The following is a 16,913-nucleotide window of genomic DNA, read 5'->3' as shown; positions in this document are numbered from 1 at the left end:
AAAACAGTAAATGGCAATAACTATATTAAATATCAGTTCCTAGTTCAGTGTATATTCCCCCTGACCTGTTCATTTGTAAAATACCATTTAATGCGCTATGCAATAACAGAAACTTAATAGCCAGCACATTAATCCCTACTCTAATACAGCCAATCATTTATATTTACTCACAGCCTATTATTTGCCTCCTTATTAATTATATTGGTGCAGTGATTTGGCCCAATAACTGGTTTGATATCGAGTTAAGTAAGACAGGAGTGTAAGTGGAAGGACCTTTAGGTTAAAAACAAACTGGCATTCATTTTAAGAATTTATAACTAATAGCAGTACAAAATTTGTTATTATGAGGATTTGAAGGAAGCTGGCCAATATCACTGACCTCATTACTTACTGTAGCAAATTATCTACAACTGATGGTGCTCAATGACACATTCTAGGCATTACACTCACTGTATCAGGCGATGTACTTAAGGAAACCACTTTTTAATTACCAGTAATTACTGTGTGTGTCTCCAGACCGAAATATTGGTACTACCAAATTATCTGCTGGTGCTGCCAACTGATATATATTAAAAGAGAACCACTACTGTTAGGGGGAAAAAAAAAAAAAGTGTTGAGGCCGGCCTGACCGTCGCTCTGCTGGTCATGGTCGCGGCAGAGACTCACTTTTATTTTAGGCAGGAATCCCTGATTGAATATGACAGGGAGAAAATGAGAGTCTGAGGCCGGTGACGCCTCCAGATATTGCCAAATAACCAAGAGGATGCGTCAGATCAGCCTGTTTCTCCATCTTGTGCTTGTTATTTCATTAGCTTCATTTTCCTCGTTAATTTCACTTGGATGAAGGTATGCGGAGGGGTGTCTCATCAACCTTGCGCTTAGAATGAAGAGGAACGATCACAAACAGCAATGTCATCCTATATTGTCCTTGTCTGGACACCAATGAATTTGAAAAGGAGAATTTCCAAACAAAGAAACCGAACAAATATGCTCTCTGGCAGAATATTACTCATTTGTATTTAACAAAGAATCCGTTTCATGTTGCTCCATATTTTCCTGTGTGTTACAGTGCAATATTTACAATTAGCGTATCCATTTTATGCATTTGTTAAAGTTGCTCCTTCAGCCCAGATGGATTTATTTAAGAACAAATCTCTCTCTTTCTGCTGAGGAAAACAACGGAAAGAAAATGAATCAAGGAACACGAGAAGAAAAGACACCATCTGCACAGATCAATTAAGCCAATGAGACTGACTACATTTTAATGTGTTTGAAGGGAAACCATGATGTGCAATGTCATTGTCATCTTTTCTGTCAGTCTCAGTTATTACTGTTATCTTTCTAAATCAGGTCAAAATGAGAAATGAATTCAATAACACCTTGGTATGGCAACCCTGCTTGTAATGAATTTCATTTAAAGATTTGTTTTAGCACTTAGCCCCAGGCATAACCAATTCAAACTCAATTATTTTGTGCACCCTATTTGAGCAAAGACAACACATTATGCTTTGAATACCAAAATCCTATACTTGGTAATGTATCTTAGTTTTTAAGCCAATACAAAACATATCAAATCTCATTTCATCGCACTGTATAAAGTAATAGTTTTTCTGTCCTGCTGAGAATTTCTATTCACTAGGAAGATTTGTGTTTGCACAAGAGTGCACTTTAGCACAGCAGCGATGGTGGTCATATTGTACTCTGTCTCTGTCTAGTTTAAAATATAAGAAAATAACAAAGAGAGAATTACAACCACAGGACTGTGTTAAAATGAGGCTGATGCTGAATATCGTTTAAATCACACTCAGAGCAATGCAAAACCAAATTAGGCAATGAGGACTTACTAACCAATCCTTCTGAGAAATGCTGTAGCTGTACCTTTTTTAGGTCACAACTTATGATGAATGACTCCGTTGAGAAATTCTAATTTATGAGGAAGGGAGATGTTGCAATTGTTTTCCTTTGCTTTACATGTCCGTGTGCATGTGATCTCTACCCTGAGTGCCTTCGTATTTAAGGCCAAAAATTAAAATATGCAATATCCTTTTCACTGTATAACCATTCCACTGAACCAGAGATGATGCTGGCACTTGTCTCACGTGGTACTTCCTTCCTGAAACATTTTTTGTTTACTGGGATCAGTAAACCGGACCTGGGTAGTTCACTTGTTTCAGTAATTCCACAAACAGTACTTGTAAATCTTATTTCACTCAAGTCTATCTTCATCTATCAATACCTTAAAAAAATTACCACTATTTAAAAAGCCATTAAGAAATGTTAATGGGTTGAGGGGGAAAGCACTCTCTTGTTCTTACTGTGCTACTGCTTTCACTTTAATTCTGCTGTCTCTACCTACACCAGCTGAATGCAACAAGTTTAGGCGTATTCTCTGCGGCTTGTTGAAATGGATTCTGGGAACAAATCACAAGCTGCTTGTAGAAGCAGAGAAGGCAATTTTAGGGAACATGTGGACCAAGAAGCATATTAAAACACTTCAGCACAAAATAATTCCCGTAACGTATTAAGTGTCATAAACTGAAGACACATAACTGCAGTGCAGAACGCTAGACTTCCCATCCAGCTGTAGCTGTATCGTTATCATCTAGTAGCAGTAAAAGCGCTTTATTAATCTGCCTCTAGGAAATTTTTATCACAGAAACATCAGCAGCAGTGCACACAAACTAAACAGCACATAGATATTTAGAAGCCTGACTTGGAGCTGAGTGAATAATCGGCTCTGAATCTGAATGTGCTCCACCTTTGGACGTTATGTTTTAATGGTTGCCGGATTAGCTGCTGAAATGAGGGAAAGCAGCGCTATTAAGCAGGTAAACAACCGGAATTTACCTTTTGTTTATTGTTTTCTTACTGTGGAAGTGTGAAGGTCACTGGGACAGTAAGGAATGATTTGACCATTATACAACAACATAAAAAAATTTAGTGAGTGATGATGCCCACTGTTGCTGTGTTTGTGATAAGCTGGGTTTTTAGACATTTCACAGACTTGATATTCCCTGAGCTGGAATATATGGCCAAGACATCATGTTGTTCATGTATTGACAGAATGACTGTGATTGATGGTACAACGTATAGCCGCAATGATTGGTCCATTAATCAATTAGTTCACTGACAGAAAATTAATCGGCAACTATTTTGATAATCAATAAGTCATTTTGGCTATTTTTAAATTACACACTCTCTTGTTAAACTCCTTAAATGTGAAAATTTGATTGCCTTAACATTACAGTAATTTTAAATAATTTGGGGTAAAACGAGACATTTGATGACATCACCTTAGGCTCTAGGAAATTGAGGTGGCATTGTTGTCCTGTTCCTTGATGTTATAGAGGCCAAAACAGAACAACAAAATCACATATGTGACAAATTCCATGCCTCTGAGTTCTTTGTGATAAAATTAAAAAAAATCATATTTTTACAGATTAGATTAGGGCATGATCATTACCAGCACCTGTTATCTACAACTGTCTGTGATGTATGTGGTCCTATTTTCCATTGATTAAATTAAACTAGCCATCTAATGGTAGCAGTGCCTGTTATGTACATTTGTCTGGCAGCCGGTAATGTGATGCCATCATCAAAGGGCTCCGCAATTATGGCATGTGTGTCTTCTGCAATATGGGTATCTCAGGGAAATCTCAAGCATCTAACCACATTTACACAGTCCTGTTCACGAGGAGCACAAGAGCATCGATGGTGACATGTTGATATATCACACAGATGTACTCTGTGTCAAGAGCTTTTTCCTCACTCTAAAGCAAAACTGGCCTCCCCAGTGCAGCGTGTTTTATGTATTTGCTCATTTTTATAGCTTCTTTACATTACCAAAACAAATGTTTTTCAAATTATTAGTTTCGAAACACTTACACAGTGCGTTCAGAAAGTATTCAGACCCCCCCCCCCCCCCCCCCCCCCCAATTTTTTCACATTTTCTTATGTTGCAGCCTTATGCTAAAATTATATTCATTCAGTTCATACTTTTCCCTCATCAATCTAGACTCATTACCCCATAATGACAAAGCAAAAACAGAAATTTCTGATTTTCTTGCAAATTCATTAAAAAGAAAAAAATAACCTGAAATATCACACTGACATAAGTATTCAGTCCCTTTACTCAGTACTTTGTTGAAGCACCTCTGGCAGCGATCACAGCCTCGAGTTTTCTTGGGTATGACACGACAGGCTTTGCACATGTGGATTTGGGGATTTTCTGCCATTCTTCTCAGTAGAGCCTCTCAAGCTCTGTCAAGTTGGATGGGGACCGTCAGTGGACAGCCATTTTCAGGTGTCTTCAGACACGTTCGATTGGGTTCAGGTCAGGGCTCTGGCTGTGGGCCACTCAAGGACATTCACAGAGTTGTCCCTAAGCCGCTCCTGTGTTGTCTTGACTGTGTGCTTAGGGTCACTGTCTTGTTGGTAGGTGAACCTTCAGCCCAGTCTGTGATCCTGAGTGATCTGGACCAGATTTTCATTAAGGACATCCCTGTACTTTGCTCCGTTCAGCCTTCCCTCAACCCTAAGTAGACTCCCTGCCCCTGTCACTGAAAAACATCCCCACAGCATGATGTTATTACCACCATGCTTCACCGTTGGGGTGGTACTGGGCAGGTGACAGACCCTGGTTTCCCTCCAGACATGATGCTTAGAATTAAGGCCAAACAGTTCAATCTCGGTTTCATCAGACCAGAGACGGATCTCAGGAGCTCAGCCAGAGTGAGCATCAGTTTCTTGGTCACCTCTCTTACAAAGGCCCTTCTCCCCCAGTTGCTCAGTTTGGCCGGGCAGCCAGCCCTAGGAAGAGCCCTGGTTGTTCCACACTTCTTCCATTTAAGAATTATGTAGGCCTCTGTGCTCCTGTGAAGCTTCAGTGCAGCAGAACATGTTTTGTACCCTTGCCCAGATCTGTGCCTCCACACAATGTCTCTGAGCTCTACAGGCAGCTCCTTTGACCTCATGGCTTGGTTTTTGCTCCGATATGTATTGTTAGCTGTGAGATCTTATAAAGACAGGTGTATGCCTTTAATAATTTATTCTTAAAATAATTTAAGAATAAATAATCAAAAAAATATAAGATTTTAGCATGAGGCTGCCTCATTGCAGAGCACTTCCTGAATGCACTGTATTTTATATGATGCAACATCTCACACAGAACAAAAGTGTATTTCCACAAGACATCATACAACCTGATATGTCAATATAATAAATGAGAACAGAGCAAGAGGAATCCCTACAACCCCTACCCCCCGATCTTTTATCTTTCACAGCCTTTTACTACGGGGTCTCAGAGGGCTGCTTCTGCATGCGACTGTGGGAGATCAGGGCAGGGAAATAGCATATATCTTAAGTTCACATCTTACAAAAGGATTTCATATATTAATGCGGCTCCTGGGTAAACTCTCTTCCTCTCTCTTAAGACATATCTACACTGGCATGATGATGTGGTGTTTAAGCTAAAAGGAAAAGGCTTATCAAAGCTTGCAGCTTCTCCCAATTTAAGTGTGTGAGCAGGTCCACAGGTGTGCGTGTGCGATACCAACGGAACAGACACAAAATTACAACATAAATGTTTCATATCTGCGCTGTCAATCTTTACTGATTTTTGCTGTGGAATAACACATCGAAAAAGCAAATTGGCCATCTTCATTTTTTTCCTTAAAAATACGCAACACCATTATGAGCATGATCCAGATTCACTGATATTACACAAGATACTACATTACTGCCTTGACAAGCATCTTATGTTCTGTATGTACTGACAAGAGACAGATGAACAGCATGAACTAATAACGCCTTCAGCCATAATTAACTGCAGAAAACGGAGCACCTGCTATACTTAAACAAGAGCAAGTCAGAGTTGAGCTCACTGATTTGACTTTACTTCCAAATCCTATCTGATGAACAAGCTTTAGATTTGTCCAGAACAGCTGCTCCACCAAGCCTTTCCTCCTGGGTCGTTTCCTGTCTCACCTACAACATCAAAACCGCGAGCACAGGCTGACCCAGGGGTCATTCAATAAAGGCTGGAATTACGCCAGCACTACATAGAATATGTTTATCTTACAAGAAACATAGATGTTTGTAGGTTTTACAAGTTGCAGTGAATTCAGAATGAAGTGATGTTTGTTTTGTTCAAGCTATATGGTGTATGGTATGTCATGAAAAACTTGATATTCTGCATTCAAATATTATGACATTCAACTGGTCCACCTAGGTCTAACAAATATTTTATCAAATTTTATATAAAAAAGAAAAAAGCCAACCTGGAATCAATCTACTGCCACGTGAAGCTCTGAACTGTTACTTCTTTAATGCAAAATCATGTACTATGATCCTCCCTGTTCATACCGGCCTGCCTTAAAACATCTTCAGGAACAGATGCTATGAGTTGCATATTTCTAAACTGAACAAAGCATCATGAAAAATGGTAAATATGTTCTGAATTACCAGCATGTGTGTTTTGAAGCCCCAGGCTGTTCTTCCCCATATGTCTCATTCACATTCATCCTAGTCTGAGTGTTTTCATAACCGGACCAAAAGCAGAGCACAGAGTCAAAAAAAAAAAAAAAATTGTTATGCCAAAATGCTGAGCCATAGTGAAATCCTTTGGAGGTATCAGTACAAATTGAGAAATTCCTCTTTTGTGTTTGTGTTTGAAGAAACGTTATTTGACTATAGTATCAAAAACCATACTGATTTAATTCAAACATACAACTATATCTGTAAAATAAAATAAGTTAAATATAAAAACAAGGGGGAAAATGTAAATTAGGTATGATTTCCACTTTCCCTGCCTGAATACTCATAATACCGTATGAGTCAACTTGTTCACAGTCAGAGCACCTCCAGCCACTCGTTCCGTTCAAGGTTACGAGGGACAAAAAAACACTGGTAAGGATTCATTCAACCACTGCAAAAGTAAGAGACTTGTATCAAACCAACATCTGCAAGCACATCAAGAACCAACCACGTTTGCTGGACCAGTTCATTCTTTTCATTATTGCTGAGCAACTTCATAAGAGATATGATAGATCTCAATGCAATGCAATCTTGATACCGTGAATGTTAAGATATACAACAGCACATCAGATAAAGCCCAGTGACTAATGGTGAGGAAGACAACACAGACAGCTGCCTTAGGTTTGTAATCTTCTATTGCGCACTAAGGAATAAACAACGTCACATTAGCAGCTAGAAAATATCAATTTTTGCATGCATTTGAGTCAACAGGATCTTTGGTATGTCACTTACACTGTCAAACACATATTACTGGAAGTCTCATTTGGCTTCATATCTTTTTAAATATGGACTGTGTAAAAGTCAAAATGATTATGTTAATGGTCATTAAAAACAATTTATTCAGGGTTGCCTGGTGGCCTACGGCTTAAGACACTGCCCATGCAATCACAACATCCCCTGATCGAGTCTGACCATGCCTCTCTTTCTCCCTTCATTTCCTGTCAGCTCTTTGCTGTGTGCTACCTAATAGAAGCAAAAAAAAAAAAAAAGTCCCCCAAAACTTTTGAATAAAAATCCACAGTCAAAACATATTGATTTTTAGGGGAAAATAAATACCTGAGAGAGGTAATGATAAAAATAATAAAAAAGCAATTGTTTCACAACAAGCCTCGAGTGACTTGCCATTTAGGTTAGCACCGATGTGCAACACGTTTAGAGAGCTTTGCGACGTCTGCGCACTAAGACCACAATTCAGAGACAATGAGGATTTGATGTCAGACCTCAAAATGTCAGTGTTCAGTTCTCAGGGTGAAGAACTTGTCAGATTTGAAGAATATGACATAAGTGTGCCAAACATGACCTACAGCCCACTGTAAATGTGATATAATGTAATATCATTGTTTATGTACCTATTTGTAGCTATGCCTGTGTCTTTTTATAAGGATTTATGCTTCAGGGGAGCAAGAAAACCAGGTGTTTTAAAGGACCAATGTGTAAGAATCGTCTGGCTGTCAAATTCATAGGGAGCACCGTCAAAAAATCCATTAAGTTTAAACCGACCCTCTCTGTGTGCCTGCGGTTCGTGGTGCACATGAGAGCACAAGTTCCGGGGACTGGGCTCACTGACCAATCATAACCAAGTTTCAACTCTTGCTCTTATGCTGAGGTAATGTTAGCTTGAATAAACCTAGCCTTAGCATTAGCATTAGGACAGTTGTTGCCAAACCTGCATGGAGGTCAAGGAACCCGAGGGAGACGGAGAGCAGCGAGAGCAGCAGCATCAATAGCTGAGCTTGAGGAAAGAGTGGAGGGCTGTTGCTGAGAGAGGATGACTACAACACAAGCTTATAGCCTACTCACAGTTACTACTTCTTCATCCTCTTGTGCTGAACTGAGGGCAGACTAGAGGCTACATTGACTCACTATCGCCTCCTAAGGTATAAAGTGGTATTACAAGGCCTAACTGGTTAGTATGCTAACTTCAGTAGATACTGTATCTATGCAACACAATACATAGACATCTTTGACATGAAGTAAACACTGTTATTTAGACTGAAATATATATTACCCCTTTAACACCAACATAACACATAGGAAAATAGGCCAACAGATTTTTGAATATGACCTTACATGGAAACTGCAAGTTGAGTGTAAGAGAAAGGGATCAAAGTATTTTTTCTTACAGGTGGCAAAACTAATTTGCAATCAATAAAAAAGTGTGGTATGAGCAAGAGTTTATTAAGTTAAATCCAATGAACATTTTAACAGAATAATTAAAAATGCAACAAAGAATTTAACTATTCCCTGCTGCCACTACACTCAATCGTGCCTTCGGGCAAGGCGCTGAACCACTGACTGTTCCATTTATCCAGAATCAGTACAAGACTGAGTAGTACAGGACAACGCCCAGGTGTAAGTGTATTTTTTATGTGCAGCCTTCTCTCATGCGCACCCCCACCCCCAACCTTTGCTGTAAATATATATGCTGTCAAGCTGTCACAAAGTTGTTCATTCAAAATGTCAAGCTTTAAGTTATCAAACTGCTCTAGATTCTGCATCAAAGTATGTTTGTGTTGTTCCCCCTTCAAGCAGCCCCTTAACCTGCTTCTATATATGCCCCTCTACAGATGTTTGCCAGGTTTGCAGTGTCATTCGTCTTACTTACTGGTCACTTGACTGCCAAGAACCTTGTCTTCTTTCTATAGCCACTTATTCAAAACAGGAGGCCCATTGTAGTTCTTATCACCACTATTCCCATATCACAATAATAGATCTGAAAGAGCTTATCATAACACTTAAAATGCATGTACATAGAAACACTAAAGCACAAAGTTTGAGTGAAACAGTGACCCATCTGAGACATAAAAAATAGGGTCTGATTTAGGTTTATGGGGGCAGGAAGAAAAAAATAACTATTTAGCCTACCATTTTTAAAAAGGCCCATAATGTAATCTGACCTAGTGTTGTCAATGATTTTGTAAAGGTATGTGTCTTTTTTTGACAATGGTAAATAACTCATTTTTAGTCCAGTAGAAATACTAAACCCATAAGCCCCTTTGGAGAAGTAAAGCCTCCATCACTGAGCTGTTCTGAAAACTGGCCAGAGAGCTCAGAGCTCCCTAATAAAACAAAAAATAAAAAATAAAAAAAGAGAGAGAGACTAGCCACATTACTACAAACTTTGGAGTTGAAAGAACTGGAAGAAATATAAAATAAGGCCCATTGCATGACAAACAGTAAGTTTTCTCAGATCTGTTCCAATCATACTTGAGCTCAAAAATATGAATAAACGAACAACAAATCTTAAATTTACATTACCGGCCATATCCTTTGGAGATATCTGAGTATCCTTATTATATAAAGCTACCTTAAGAACAATTTATTTGTCTTACAAAATCCAGAAAAATATTCCTCCTTTTAGAGTTGCCTTCAGATGTAGTCACACACAACATCTTTCCTCAACATGCACTGTTCCATTTCCAAAACTATGCTGGCATATCTGGATAGCACCACCTACTGAGTAGAAATCCCAGACAAATATAACTTCAGCTGAACCCTATCTAATCCATCACTTCAGACATCTCTCAAAAATGACTAGCATGCTTAATTATTCATCTACTGACAAATTTCAAAAGGCAAGTTTTTCATAAATGAGCGTCTGGGTGTATGCGTGTGAATGAATTGCCTTTTATATGTAAGTGAATTCAAGAGATCCTTTCAAACTAAACACGCATTTACAATCCGAATTATTCTGACACGCTCCCCAATGGACTTCTACTGGATTTCTATAGCTAAATTATTTTACATTACCGTAACCAGTTACTTAGAATACCACTTTTGTTGTTTAAAAAGGTTGATTCATTTTGCTTTAGCTTACTCACAAATACAGAACTCTGTTTTTGACATCAGGGCAATGTTGTTTTTTTTTGGGATGGGGGGGGGTGTTAAACCTAGTTTTCATACTTATCAATGCATCAGATGTTATAATATGTAATATCTGCCGGGTCAAACAGTAGCGAGGCAGCATTTCTGGACAGCACGCCCTTCAGCGGAACATGAGATATGTGCACTCTGCACATGTGGCTGCAGCGAAGGAGGGGGCGTGTCAGCTCCATTCATCCAGAGAAGTGAAAGTGAACACATAATATTCACCCTGGAGTTGTGTTTTATTGCTAGGCTTAGTGTTGATGGGACCATCATACATTTAGCCCTTATACATGACCTTGATCCACACAGCCTGTTAACCTAAGAGGTGTTTCCCCACAAGGCCTTAAGCAGTCACACAGTTATGGCTGAAGGTCTTCACTGGCAGAACAGCGCAAACACAAAACAAGAAATAAACATTTATGTAAGTGCAGATAAAAATCAACTCACCGTCTTTGAGTCTAATTCATGGTGTTGTTGAGCTAAGACTTTATCTACACTGGCAGCATCTGTAAACGTAACAAACCCAAATCCTCTGCAAAAAAAAAAAACACAAACATGAAAACAACAATAAGGTTAAAATGCATATATACAAAACCAAAACATTATAATTCATTTTTGCCTTCTTGCAAATACAAGCACTGACAATCACAGTGATTTGCCACAATAAGCTGCATAACAATAGCCATAATATTGATATGACCTTATTATTGTTGGAATATTTCTTTGTAATGTATTTTTATTATCCACATTATGGACGTCCTGTGGCAGGTTTGAACCTGAAACTGAGGACACCGCCGATCATTATTTGCTATGTTACAATATGAGACGACACCACACCAACACTGTGGTGCAGTCACAAAGTCAATGTCAAATTGCATTCGGCCGCAGCTTTACAGCAGTGAGCATTTAAGCTTATCTGGCTTGCTGTGAAACCACACGCAGGCGCGCGCACACAGGGACACACACATGCACACACACACACGCGAACACGTGCGCGCGCGGACACAGAAACACACATACTCGCTGGATTAATACCAAACACGGACAAAGTAAGCGATATCGTTACATGCACTGCAAAGGAAAAGTAGAAAAGCCCCATATTTACCTTGAGCGTTTTGTCGTGGGGTCTCTCATCACCATACATTCTCTTATTTCTCCGAATTTACTAAAATAGTCTCTAAGGCTGTCTGTGAATAGAGAAAATATGTCGGGTCATTTGACAGAAACATATGGGCATGCTGTTGTCACTGTATTTCAAAAAAACACCCCGCGATGCGCGTAGGGGTCGAATAGAGGACTTCAGATGGACGGAGATCAAAAATAACATCGTGCGCACACACTAGTGAGATATCCCATACAGTACACTACTGCACGGTCCACATTCGCACATACACCGCCAGCAGCTACAACGAGCACTCAGTCACAGCGACAAAACAACAAGAAATACTGGATACGGTGTAAAAGAGAATAACAGTCTCACCTGGTGAGGTTTGCCAGCTGAGGCCACCGATAAACATTTTACTGTAAGGGGAAAACACAACAGAAGTGAGTCCAGATGTCAGTTCGGCCATTTTGACGACTAACTACTTCTAAAAGCGACCTTAAAGGGTAAAGGAAGACTATGAAAACACATTCGCGCTTAGTAATTATAGTCTAGCTACATAAAAGGGGGAGGCCACTCTCGCTACAAAGCTGAGGTCTTTAAAACTGCATCTGGAAACAGACCCGTGCACGGTTTAAGTGCGTACTGGGGGACGAATCCAGCACGGCAGTCGAAGTCCTCTCCAAGATGTTGTAACATGAAAAAAAATCGTACCTTAGGATTAAATTTAGAAAGATTCTTACCCCGGGTCATGTTGTGAATCATTTAGGCTTCCGGATGTGGCTTGACTCCCGTCTCCTTCCATATCTATTCCAAACTATAGGCTGGGACTACAGTAACAGTGACAGACACACACAGATACGGCAGGAGATATGCAAAGCCCCGCTATGAGAATATTACTGAGCCGGGAATGAAAGCGTCACACGTGGGATCAGCTCAGCCCCCTGCTCCCTCCTCCCTCTCTCAGCATGCTCTACCTTGGCCCACAGGGGGCGGAGCCTGGCTCTGTCACCTAACCAATCCAATTGACGTCAATTCAGGCAATCTGCAAACCAATCCTCCGATTTGTCATTTAATTAAGCAATAAGCCACTAGAGGTGAAAGTGGCTTATTGCTCTTCTAAATCAGTGGTTACATACCGATGTAAAAAAAAAAAGAAAGAAAGAAAAAAACTTTGTCTAAGAAATGCTGTTCTTAATTAGTAATGTTTACATGTTATCAGCAGCCTGTTTTTTTTAACTGTTATTCCTCCGCCATGAAATATAGTTCCCCAAAAAGCTACAAAAAGTGGGGCAAATCTTATTTGCATGCCAATATTCAAAATTTCCTGATTGTTTTGGCTCACAAGCGTTTTGTGAGCATGCTCAAAATGATATAAAAACATTTTTTTAATATTTTTGAAATTTTTAAACAATGCAGACGATGTGCAGGAAAGTGTACAATAGATATTGCCCAACAACAGTTTAAATTATTGAGGAAAACATGCTGACGTATTTATAATTGAACAGTAACTCAGAACAAACTAAATATAGCTAAATATAAACAATTGTGACATCACCAGAAACACATTGTTTTTGTTTGTTTGAGGGTTTTTTTATGTTATTGCAAGGTGATTTATCGTACATTTTGCCAATTAGAACAGACTTTTAGCCAGCGCATTTAAATTTGTTGTCAGGTGTGCATTAAATGGGCCTTCCAGCTTTAATCATGTGGTACCACCAACAATGCACACCTGTACGTACTCAATGAAAAGATGCAACAATGACAATTTTCAAATACAGCTCAGAATACACGGATGATTAAATTTTTAAATGTACTAAAAGGTGCACATTTTTTGTGGCAGGGTGGACTGGGTATTGGAAAAAGTCTCCTGAGCCAAAAAATCTGTGTTGAAGCAGGTTCAAAGCCTGAAAGAAGATCCTGAGAAATCCTCTGCAGCTGACCTCAAGGTCTGACCTTTAACTGCCATATTCATTATGAGCGTCAACAAAGACTTTTCCTGTGGGGATCAATAAAGGTATGGTATCCATACATACAGTGGAGTAATTATGGATCTCCTCATGTAGACGACCTATAATGAGCTGCCATCCCTGCCCTCTGCACAATGTACAGAATGTGGAGATAAGCTGGCTCTGACCTCTCGTGACCCTAAAGAAGAAGAAGAAGAAGCAAGGAAGGAAATTAAGATTAATGCAGGACATTTGCAGTGGGAGTTTTTTGTTTTTGTTTTTTTGATATGCACTATTTGCACTTCATGCTTTCAAACAACAACAACAACAAAAAAAAAACAAAAAGACAAATGATGTTTTAAATGATACATAACAGCTGTTCACAAAAGTCAGACAACAACTATGTAAATGTAGTTTTCATTCATCTTAGCTTGAAAATACAAGACATTCCAGGCTCTGTATGAAATGTGACTGGTGATCCCATTTCATTATTCACACCTAGTGAAGTTTTTTGAACAGGCCTGTCTGGGCTGACTGCTCATGACTCTACCAGAGGGAATTTCTTATCTGGCCAAGTAACATGTTTTTGAAACAATGACTTAGATAAAACCCAAATAACAACACTTTTGGCAGTTCAACAGCTAAAAGTCTGTTAGGAGTTAGGAGACACTACCACACTGCAGCTGTCTGTATCCCTGAAACAAAGGTATAGAAGCAATTGGTGGCAATTCTTTGTAGCACAGGGGTGTCAAAGAAAATAAAAAATATGACACCTTGTGTGAAAGACTATTACTTATTCCTTCTTTGCGCTATTGTTCTGTCCCATGCCATTTAGTGATACATTTACGGTTGCATTACTGTTGCATTTTCAGTAAGTTGTCAAATGTGTGGCAACGTCCTGCTGTATATACCTAAAATGTGAATGTGAAGAAAATCACATCCACTCATGCAGCTGCAGAGAGAGAGAGAGAAGTGAGGCAGGTTATAAATGGAGATGGAAAATGAGCTCTGAGGAACAACAGGCCTTAAAGCCCATCACAAGGTGTGCAAAAATCACACTGGCTTTAACACATGAAGAGCAACTTATGTGTAATGCTCAAATAAAAACACTGGAGGTCCAGGTTTCACGGTGCGGTTGGATGATTGTGGTTTTTAGGACGTTTTTATCACGGCCATTCTACTCACTGTTGTTACAACACGAAGGGAGCAAAGTCAGACATGACAGAAAAAAGGTGCAGTGGGTGTGATGTTTTACAAGATCAAGGGTTGTGAACCAGATTTGAACCCAAATAACCTGATACCAAAGCAGACACACCCTGTTCTCAAAATCTTTGGTGCTACAGTCAACTAGCATATTGTATTTCAGCAAAAAAAAATCTTTCATAACTTCAGGAGGAAGAGTAGAACAAGGTTTTGGTCTCTACATCTCTTTTACACTGATTGAAGGAGAAACATGTATAGATTTTTAAATTGAGCAGTGCTCTCCTTTAATCTGAGCAGCCACCACTGCCTGATGAAAGTGCCTAAAATGTTTATCCCCCTTTTAGCAACTTTAGGCCCTCTGACAGCTATGCTTTTGGAGCAGTTGAGCATTTAGTTCTGCTTGAGGAGGAACGAGAAGGGTTATATTTTACTACAAAGTATACATATATAAACAAAATTCCTTGTTGCTCACACAGTGATATTATCATGGCTTGGTAGCTTTTATAAAGGTGACAGCTGTGAGACATTTTGATTAATGGGTGGATGAAGAATTTCAAGAAATAGACACATTTTATATCCTACGTGCTTTGGGCTCATCATGGATGAATCACAATTTGCTATTTACTTTAAATTAAAGGAAAATGAAGCGATTGCTGAAATCATATATTTGTATCAGTGCAACTGTAGCCTGTATTCAGAGCTGAAAGATGAACCGCTTCTCAATAGAGAGGAAACTCAGCATGCAAAAAAAAAAAAGCTTGTAACTAACTGAGCCTTTGCATGAAAACTGGAGGATTTGGGGATTGAGAGAGAAGTAAAATTGATAGTGTGTGAAAGAGCTGAGGGGAAAAAGAAAGTGAGAGAAGCAACAGACTCACTGACAGTGTTATGAGATGCTGTTTTGAGAAGAGGCATCCTGTTTCCTGTTGCAGAAATCGTTTTACACCCTCAGAATCTTCACTTGACCTTGGAGAAATTGTTCTTGGATCACATGTAACCCCCTTCCCTGCACAGATTCCTCCATATAATCTCTGCACCAAACACAACACTCTTTTTCATCTTTACATGTTTTGGCAACATAAACACACGTTGTAATAAATAACTCCTGATACTGATACTTTAAAGTGAAACTTGAAGTCAGCTGGGATTTTTTTAATTTGCATAATTATCACCACATTATCACCACATGTTTTCTGCATGCACTCCCACGCGAGGTGAATCCAATATATATTTTAATCCAACACTAAAAGAGAGCTCAGAGTAAATACCTTCTATCACTTACATGAATTTGTTGTGGATATTATTCAAACACTCTTGAGATGTTGTTATTTTTAATCCGTCAGATTTTGTGAATGATTTCATATTGATCACAGTGGATTGACCGATCTCTGCATTTCTCAGGAGGGTCTATTACAGCGAAATTTCTAAATCCTGAAGAAAGCTGTGGACAAGGCTGCAGACGTGAACTAATTGTCTCCCCCTAGTGTCCAGTCCTTTCTCTTTCGTCTTTGCTCAGATAAAGCACCTCTCAGACTGCAGGGAGAGGGCCAGACTGAAAACATGCATAATTGACACTCCTATTTCAGGAATTAGCCACCCACCAAACAGCAGTCTACCTGCTCTTTCATCTTGCCTTGAACAACTTAGCATCTTGCAAATGTCAGTTTCAGTCATATCGGATTATTTAATTGTAAACTGAAGAATTTAATTTAATTCAGTTCTCATCATTGATTTGAACGTTTCCCCACGAGTGGCTGCGCAAAATGCTTGTTGACTGATCATGATATGTGAGGATTACTGGAAATGTGTACCTTTGTTACCAGATAGAGAAGCTGTTTGAAGTCAGATCAGTGGGAAGGATGTTCTGGTGATGAGTGATTTCTCTTCCCTCATTATGCCTTCTGTAACTATGCAGATGAGTTAATTAAGCCGTGCCAGAGGCTACGTGCTGGCGTTCCAGGTAGATGGGCCACTGTGATATTCAGACATCCACATTATTAAAAATGAAACTGCAATATTGACTTTTGAGATATCTAAAACACATAAGACTTCTCGATGCTTGCAAATTTATGCTTGCAGATTTCCAAAAATACAGTATTCCCTTGTGCCAAAACCACCTCGAGGTACCACACAATAGGCTGTAGTACCCCAAAGGAGCACAGATCATTCCTCAGAGTATTACAAAATACCCAAGGTACTTCAAATTATGCAAAGTAAATCTCACAATACTGCGTTAACAAGAAATATAATAAAGATTT

The 16,913-nt window shown here is 39.2% G+C and overlaps 1 protein-coding gene across 12 annotated transcripts in view; it reads right to left on the bottom strand.

The window, feature by feature from the left end:
* The window catches only part of LOC121190322 (RNA-binding protein Musashi homolog 2), a 227,580-nt gene extending 215,131 nt beyond the window's left edge, over positions 1 to 12,449 (bottom strand). For all 12 annotated transcript variants that reach the window (XM_041050950.1, XM_041050951.1, XM_041050949.1 and 9 more), the window contains exons 1-4: positions 12,247 to 12,449; positions 11,882 to 11,922; positions 11,507 to 11,588; positions 10,849 to 10,933 (exon numbers count right to left, since the gene is read on the bottom strand). In XM_041050950.1, the coding sequence (XP_040906884.1) occupies positions 10,849 to 10,933; positions 11,507 to 11,588; positions 11,882 to 11,922; positions 12,247 to 12,308 (270 nt within the window). In that variant the 5' untranslated portion in view covers positions 12,309 to 12,449. The remainder of the gene's footprint in view (positions 1 to 10,848; positions 10,934 to 11,506; positions 11,589 to 11,881; positions 11,923 to 12,246) is intronic.
* Positions 12,450 to 16,913: the final 4,464 nt, after the last annotated feature.

This window comes from Toxotes jaculatrix, chromosome 12 (genome assembly GCF_017976425.1).
Source record: "Toxotes jaculatrix isolate fToxJac2 chromosome 12, fToxJac2.pri, whole genome shotgun sequence".
NCBI classification, from domain to species: domain Eukaryota; kingdom Metazoa; phylum Chordata; class Actinopteri; family Toxotidae; genus Toxotes; species Toxotes jaculatrix.
The sequence above is the reverse complement of the archived record's forward strand: the minus strand, read 5'-3'. Positions and strand labels throughout refer to the sequence as shown.